Genomic DNA, 9,021 nt, shown 5'->3' on the forward strand with positions numbered 1-9,021 from the left:
TACCTTCTTTCAGCTGAAGATATCTGATCATTGTTGTCAGTTCAAGTGTAATTACAAACAGTTAATCTTGAGAACATAACTATCATAATGATGTTTTAACTTCAATACCACACAAGAGGGGATGATTTGTGTGATGTCCAATTTTTCGTTTAAACTGATTATGGAATGACCTGGTTCTTCTAAGCGTTCCTTAACCTACTATTGCTGAAATAGTAAATGCGGAAAGTAAAGAACACAAGTATTTTACGTGGAAAACACATGGGTCAAAAGGTGCAAAAACCACGACCTACTTCTCAGTAGGATTTTCCTAAACTCTCCACTAAATCACTGAGCCAAAAACTGTATTTACAAAATACTTGTGTATCAAAGTCAACTCTCGGTCAAATTTTTAACTGCTGCGACAACTTCAAGTTAACTCTAACTTGAATACTCTGAGTACCTATTACAATTGCCTCTAGATAAAACTGAAAGGTACAATATGAAAACACCTACTACAATTGAACTAGAATAAAAGACAGACACTTGGAACTGGTTCTTCTATCTGGTTCATGTAGCTTTAGGTTTGCACACTTGAATCACACGCGAATTGCTTCCAAAATGCCTTGCTATTTTGCTCTCAATTCACGTTTAACTTCTGCTTTTGTGCGTACCTGTAGAATGAGAATATCCTGCAATATATAGAGTTAGTAGATGAAGAAATAACTAGAGTTCTAATGCTACTCTTCCTTGGTGGAAGAGTTCTAGTTGATCTCAACTTCTAACTCCTCCCTTATCTTGGATAGTGTTCTCTTTGAGTAAGGAGTCCTTCTCCTTATCAATTATGCAACCTTTTCGATCAGGAGATATCAATTATACCAAGTTAAGCTTATCTCCTTCAAGTGTATCCCACATGCTCGAATCTGCCCGTGTCTATGTACACAAGGGATGGACCTGGTTCATGCATGAGCTTCCTTTGTCAATTTTCAAAACTAACCTTCACTTGGGCCAAATATTACCAAGTTACCAGAAGAACAACAATAACAACAACCCAGTAGAATCCCACTAATGGGGTCTGGAGAGGGTAGTGTGTACGTATACCTTACCCCTACCCCAAAGGAGTAGAGAGGCTGTTTCCGAAAGACCTAAGTTACCAGAAGAAAATACAAATTATTTCCAAAACAATAGCTATATGGTTAGTTCTTGACCAGGATCTAGTTCTCTCTATAACAGATTTGGATATCTGGAGAGAGAATCAGACACAACTTGTTCATATTATAAGGACTGAGGTTTTGGTCAACACTAAGTACTACTAACAATTTGAACCCTTCATCTGTATCGAAAAAGATAAGCAACATCACGAGGTCTTTTAATCTTCTTTATATCTTCTTCCTGTATTCTAAGCATTATACTGGATCAATTTGATTCAGATAACTATAGAAAACTGTCAAAACTGATACTACTGTAAGTTCACACTATGATATTGATGAAGTGAATTTCACTTTCTTAGTCTGTAAGTTGTATCCGATATGCACAAAATTTGCTGTTCCATTTGCTCTAAAATTTGCTGATATCAGAGAATTTCAATTGATTTGGGAAAAGCCTTTTCTCATCATTCTCATCGTTGTCGAGGCTGTCTTCTACATCATAATCTCTATCAATCACCACTAGTTCTTTTCCATGCAGTTCATCGGATTTAGAAAAATGATGTTTGGCATTTTCTTCTTCAAAAAGATGATCGGCAGTTTCATCAATCCGTTGCAGCTCAGTGTCTATTAATGCATCCATTTTAGCACGGTCCCTGTCACGTGGATATGTACAATAAAGGAAGGAATAGATGAAGCAACAAATTGCCATTGGAATGCCTATAGCAGTGTAGAGTGCCTTAGCAAGCGGGGCTGCATTCTCTCTATCCGTTTCAATTTCCTGTGAGCCGGTTGAATCCTTGGGGATTGGTTTAAAGCCATAAACATGTTGAGCCAAAATACCAACCACTGGAGGAGCAAATGATGCTAATATAGACTCAAACGATCGATCCAGGGCATAGATGCTTGTTCGAGCTCTCTCAGGAACTATCTCCGCAAAAATTGGACTGCAAGCATGTCATGCGCGAATTTGTTAGTAAATCATACTGAATTATTCTGAAATTTTTTTCTATCTTGAACAGATACTTTTATCGATGTTGCATGCAACTATATTACTGGAGTAAAATCAAGAAAGGCCAGCTTTAAACAATGAAGCAGAAAGTACTAGCCGAACTTTTTTTTTGGGGGGGCGGGGTTCACTTACCTCTATATCTACAGCTTCTGTAAATTTACCTAAATGATCTCTGTTAGCCATTAGATATGCATAGAATTGAGTCCATTGTGTGCATGTGTGACAGTGTGAAATAGAAGGAAGTAGGGGACTAGTCTATACAGAGAAGAAGCATAGGCAAACGAAGCCATGTAAAAAAGAACATACAGCAAACAATCAGAGATGGTACAATTGGTGCATCAAGTGTTCTGAGATCAACTGGAAGGTATGAGTTAAAATTACGATATAGTGACAAAATTAGAGATGATTTGTCATAAACAAGTAAAATTAGCTAACAAACAGAAACTACAAGAAAATCGTGTATCACTTGTGTGTTAGCTATGTGGACATGAAAACTTTGAAGTTCTTTACAGATGAAGCTTCAGTTGGAACTTAATCATGAGCCAGATAGTGTTTCCTAATTTGTAAGTACATTTTCTTCTACTTTACAGTTTTAGCTCTTCCTCTTGTTTGGTTAAATAGAATTAGTACTTCACTGGTTTTACTTGGTCTTCGTTTGGCTCAGACTCTATATATACTCCAAGAAGATATTGGCAACAAGAGAAGTATTTTTCTCTTCTTTCAAGACATTCATCTTATGTTAGTCTAGAAGTCCTGTAAAACACGTATCAAGATACCATTAACAGTCAGAAATCTTACTACTGTCAAGTTTGTGTTCAGATATGGAGATCTTTGAAAAAACATGTCAACGGTCCATTGTGCAAGATCTACTATAGAAGCCTATACATGGGTGGAATATGTTAAGTGAGCTGTAAGCAGAAAAAATAGATCTTTATGATGTTAAAAAATAGCAAGTAGAAGAGGGGAGAGGACACATTGCAGGAGATATTAATTCGCTTATTTTGCAAAATGTATCATAAACACACAACTCCACTTCATTTGTTTTATATTAGCATTAGCACTATCGAGTTAATGTTAATTGTTGTGTGGCATTGCTCTAAGCTTTACGACCTTCAAAATATCAACTCCACCCCCTGACAAATATAACTGCATACCAACGCCCACCCGAATGTAAAAGAATGATGTATGCCAGAAAAATTCAGAGAACAATGAATGATATAGTAGTCCAAAGGAAACATACTTGTTTGTCGCTGGACTATTCCACGATATCATGAATCCCATTATGAACAAGACTAAACCATGGATTGCAGCTGAGGAAGGATCATCAGGCAATCCAAGAAGCAGAATTGCAGCTAAAGGGATCGCCGAACCAGAGCTTATCTGAGAAAGAATTATTCTACCAGAATTTGGCAAGTGTTTGGCAAGTATATCCCCCATCTTTCCTCCAAACAATCCACCAATTGAGCCAGCAACATTAAACAAAGTCAAGAGGAATGCTGTTGTCTTGTGGGAGAATCCGATAAGCTCCAACCACATGGGAGCAAATGACAATGATGACCAAGGGAATGAACCTGAGACCCCCTGAGCAATAAGAATTTGAAAGGAAGGCACTTTCACTACTGCTTTTACTTCTTTTAGCAGTTCCCTCACTTCTTCTCTAAATGGTTTCTGGGGAGGTTGTTCTCTTGCATTGCCATCACTGTCAACAAAGCGAGGATCTTTGGCGAAGAGGCGCACCAATATACCAACTATAACGCGTATAAACCCGACCAGATGGAAGGAGATTCTCCAGCCAGCGATCCCCATGAGTGATGTTTCAGCTAGAATCACCGATAAAAGCCCACCAAGTATAGAGCCAAAGTTTCCTGTTAGTTGTAGCCATCCAAAAGCTATGCCACGGTTGCTTTCATCTGTTGAATCAGCAACTAGAGATTGGATTGCTGGTGTGACTATTGCAAGTCCTATTCCATTCAATCCTCTGGAAATGGCAACCTATTGAAAAATATGAGCATTGCTAAACAGTAACCAGAGACCTCATTTCAAGCAAGATATATAGTGCTTCTCTTAACAAATGCCAATCACGGACGTAAAAATTAAAGTGGAGAATATAGTCATCTGAAATGCCTTATAAGCATTGTGAAATTGTAAGAACTATGAATACTGGAAACCCAGGAAATCCCTCAGGTTAAAGATTCATAAGGAAAAACAAGAAGAGAGCAATTGTATTTTCTAATCTAAGAAACAAAAAGATTAATACAAGCAACAACAACAATATACCCGGTGTATTCCCACAAGTGGGGTCTGGGGAGGATATGATGCACCCAGCCTTACCCCTTCCTGAAGCAGGTAGAGAGGCGGTTTCCGGATAATAATCTTTCTAAATTATAACACATTGTTTGCCTCGAAATTTAACTTGACAGCTACTCAACTAATAATACCTTATCTATGAATAACAAAAGGTAACAAGCACAGATTCACAAATGCTTGATTCAACTTCCAAACAACCTTGAGTTTCAACTTTTCTCATTGACTAACTTTGTCCCGGCTCAGGGCTCCTAACAAACAGGAGACACCTCTCAGAAACTAGACAAGAACCAATTCTTGTACATTCCCATTAATATCAACTTCCTACACTCATACCATCAGGCATATTAGGAACATGACAGTGTCCATTTCTTGCACAAAAGAAAAAGTCTATCTCAAGTATGATTACTAAACTTTATGTATTATAACAATAAACTCACTAAACTATTTCTTGATGCATTAAAGTAACTAAATTATACTTACTATAAAATTTAAGTCAATGAACTTTATTCACTATAATAGTAAAGCTACAAAACTAATTTTTGTCAAATTAATTCAGAGAAAATGACAAAAATGATCCCATGTGTTTGAGGATAAGTTCAAAGTAGTCCCTTAAGTATGCACTGAGCAGTTTTGGCCCTTTACGTATGCCAAGAGTTAACGCTTTTGGTCTCCATGCAAAAATATAGCGCAAGGATCTAAATAAAACCTTAAAATTACAATAAGAATGTAGAAGGATGAAGAGAGAATAAACCTCAGTAAAAGTGGAGGAAATGGCAACAAGAAAGGTAGCAGCGGACCAGAGGAAAGCACCAAGAGCAATAACATGGGTGCGGTTTTGACGGCCGGCGAGGTAAGCAGCGAGAGGGTAACAAAGGCATTGAACTATGGATCTGAATAGAGTGAGAGAACCAAGTCCCGTTGGATCAGTATGCAATGCTTTCCCTACTTCTTTGTACACTCCAGGCAATAATGACTCGTCGGCGCTTTCCATTATTCCGGCGAGGTTGACCAGTAATAAAGTCAACGACTCTGATCTTATGTTCTTGAAGTTCTTCATCGGCTCCGGCGAGTTTGGAAAAACGTTGACTAGTTTTTGGTGGGGTCTTTAGTAACAGTCATTCGGAAAATTTAAGAAATGGATATGTGGGACCTAATGGATTTTGACACGTGTCAAATGGAGGGACTTGGACCTCTTTTGTGGGGTTAGGACAAGAAGTTTTTCTCCCAGTGGATTTAGGGTAATTGTCAAAGTATTTTTAAATTTTTTTATGGGATATGTTTCGTGTTTTTATGGAAGTAAAGTGGAATTACGGGAGATTTTAAGTAAAAAAAAATTGTATGCTGATTTTATGGGTTAATTAGTTAATGTGATTTTGAATATTGATTTGAGATCGCTTGTCCAATGGATACAGGAAGATAATAAGTACTCCTCCTCCGGAATAACGTTTGAAAAGATAACGATAAGCTTTTTAGGGTATGTTAAAATAAAAGTAACTACTACTATGATTTATATGAAAAATTCTTTTGATGGAGTACTTTTATTTGTATTAATTGTATCTTTTTCTAAAAAGTGGAATGAGCTTTTATTTAGTTTTGGAAAAATTTGTTAAAGTTCATGAGTTCTGAATTTTAATTCTTTGGAGTTATTGAGTTCAAAATCTATAACTTATACATATTAAATAGATTTGTTAAGACACTATAAAATTTAGTCAAAGCTACTTATATGTTGGGCTTTTAGCGATTCTGTTTGGAAACTAGAGAAGATAAAAGAAAGGAAATTAAGATATTTACCAAATTTTTCCTAACGGTGAGGAGAAAGGGTGGAAAGAAGTATGTATTTCTTTCGGTTCCACTATTTTTTTTTTAACCTCCCAAGTTTGCTAATACGAAAACTCCAAAAAATATGCACAAATTTTAATCGAGGTTGTAAAGTACCATAAATTTTAAATATTAATTTGAACTAATTATGATCCTAATGACGTGATTAGAGTATCCCCAAGTTGTGTACAAACCCATACCAAGGTAGTGAAATCATAGAAACATGATGTTTATATGGTATAAGCGATTTCTAACAAGTCCTTCTGAATTTGGGAAGTAGTTTTAAGTGGTAAAGTGTGTTTACCCTCAAAATCGGATAACAATTAAATTTGTAAGTGATTTTAAGGATATGCGGATTAATTTGATACAAAACGATAAATTGAGTTAGAATGAACAAGTAAAGATACAGTAAATTCAAACCACGCGAGGAGGATGATTCCAGCCTTAGTGAAACATTCACCCTCGATCCGGGCTCACAGTGGACAATATTGACGAACGAAAGGAAAAACTTACAATAACAGTGAAAATAGTAGTAAATTGCTTTGGAATACGTGTTCTCATGTGTCTAATGAATTATCAGACCCCCTTTATATAGTATGGGAATCCTACTCTAAGTACAATTTCATAAAAGGTAATTTTTTTTTTTATTTAACTGATTGCCGGTTCTTCATCGATACGTGTCGAGATCCACGCCGTGATATCCGGCCGGTCGCGGATATTACGGCCTTCTGTTGATCGTGCTTGATTGCCTGACGATGTTCTCCGAAGTCTTTCAGGATTTGGATCGATCTCGAATCATAACCCCGATATTCTCGAGGGCAAGCATCGTGCCCCTGGATTCTGACTCGATGAAACCTTTGCTTCGATTCTGATCCTTCGCAATCATATTTCGAGCTCGTTTTATCCTATTGCAGGCTAGAATGTATCATGAGCTCGGTTTTTACCCGTAAACAGATAGTACCCTCGTTTCTCGGAGAGCAAGCGGACGAGAAACGACATGAGCACCCCGATTCCTTCTTCAATACGTCATGACAAAAATGACAAAAAGCCCGAAACGTCTCGTCAGTCATGACATAATGGCCTTAAATGCACGTCAGTGGTCGATTGGCTGTGCCTGGACGGGAAACGTCGCAGAACCCCTATAAATAACCCCTCCTTTGTTCATTTTTTACTTTACATCAAACCTTCTACCCTTATACCCTGAGGATTTCATTACTCTTTTTCATATTCTAATCTTTTTACCCCCATTATTCGAGATTCATTTGCAAAATTTTTACTCATCATCCACTCGATCCAACACATCTGAGCTTCCAACCTTCAACTTTTCTCTATCTCCTTCAAGCTTTCCCCTATAACAATGGCAAAAACCTTAAAATCTGTTTCCCAAAAGGTCACTTATACCTTCCAAATGACTACCGAAATCAACGAAACCACTCCTGATGTGGTCGACCTCGAGGGGTCCGCTGTTAACATAGTCATCGACAAACCTCCCTTGAAGATGTTCATTCCCCAGGGTTGTTCGGTCGCCGACTACTTCAAGGTTGAGAAGCCTTCTTCAGTATAGGGTCGGCGCGAGGATGCCTTGAGATACATTTGCTCAATCACCGAAGAGGACCTCCCCACGGTCCAAAAAGACTGCAACTGGGCCGACAAGGACATCGTGGTCACCGACTCTAAAAAGGCCATTACCACCCATGTCGAGGGATATCTGAATGTTTACACTTATCCCTTTACATTGGGCCCGTGGACTCGGTCATCTTAGACTTCTGTAGGAGGTATAACATATGCCTCAGCCAAATTCATCATTCACTGTAGAGGATCGTGAACCTCCTCCGATTTTTTGTGAATAAAATCGATTCATGTACCTTCATCATTGATCATCTGCTCTGCTTATACAGCCCCTGAATCTTCCTGTGGGGACTGGTAAAACTTGTACGGCAGGCCAGCAAAGCCCAATTTTCGAGCATCGACGAGAATCGGGATCGAGGTTGGCAGGGTCATTTTGTCCGATGAGGACCTCAGACTTGATTCCGGCCGCCGAATTCAGACCATTCCCCGAGAAGTAGAATGCATCCCATAAGTAAAACTTTCCTTCGAATGTTGATTTCGTGTTCATCTCCCTTTTTCTCATTAGTATTCGTGGTGGTGCAGTTGTCGCTCGAGTCCTAAATGTTATCCCTCGACTCAAGGAGTGGGTTGAAGGTATTGTCTCATAGATGCCCTACTTTGAGCGCTCGTGGAGCAAACTCTCGAAGGGCCGTTGGGAGGCCCGTTCCCTTGGTAAGATTTCTTTCCCGAGTAGGTTGTGTTAGGCTTCTTCTTTTAGCATCACACTCTTATTTCTTTTTCTTCCTTTTTGTAGGTTTGCCTAAGACCATCGAGCTTAGGTCATCGGTTGGGGACGATGACTTGCCTGTTGAGTCTCCTGCCCCGGCCAGGCCGAAGAGAAGAAAAGGAGAAGGGACCCGAGTTCTTCGAGCTCAGAAAGGAAGAGACCAAGGAGAAGATGGGCTCGTAAGCCAAAGGAGAACTGCAGCTCCCGAGCACCAGATTTGGACTTGCTCTACCGGCTTAGGGACGAGTCCGAGGAGGAAGAGCTTTTTGTAGCTCGTAAGTTGTCGCCCCCGGAAGAGTAGGGGCTGTTGAACAAGAGACCCATGAAGCCAATCTTCCTCAGGCTAGGGAGGTTGATGAAGAGGACGGGGCTGAGACTTTCCGAGATGCTGGTAGTGCCCCGAAGGAGGCACTCAGCATGATAAATAT

The 9,021-nt window shown here is 39.1% G+C and overlaps 1 protein-coding gene across 1 annotated transcript; it reads right to left on the bottom strand.

Annotated features, from left to right (window-relative positions):
* Positions 1–1,341: 1,341 nt before the first annotated feature.
* Positions 1,342–5,516, bottom strand: LOC107822039 (uncharacterized). The gene is made up of 3 exons (XM_016648526.2): positions 5,192–5,516; positions 3,374–4,125; positions 1,342–2,068 (listed from the first exon to the last, which is right to left on the bottom strand). Exons 1-3 carry the CDS (start codon positions 5,495–5,497, stop codon positions 1,534–1,536), a joined length of 1,593 nt encoding a protein of 530 aa, XP_016504012.1. The 5' UTR covers positions 5,498–5,516; the 3' UTR covers positions 1,342–1,533.
* Positions 5,517–9,021: the final 3,505 nt, after the last annotated feature.

Source organism: Nicotiana tabacum, chromosome 13, assembly GCF_000715075.1.
Source record: "Nicotiana tabacum cultivar K326 chromosome 13, ASM71507v2, whole genome shotgun sequence".
NCBI classification, from domain to species: Eukaryota; Viridiplantae; Streptophyta; class Magnoliopsida; order Solanales; family Solanaceae; genus Nicotiana; species Nicotiana tabacum.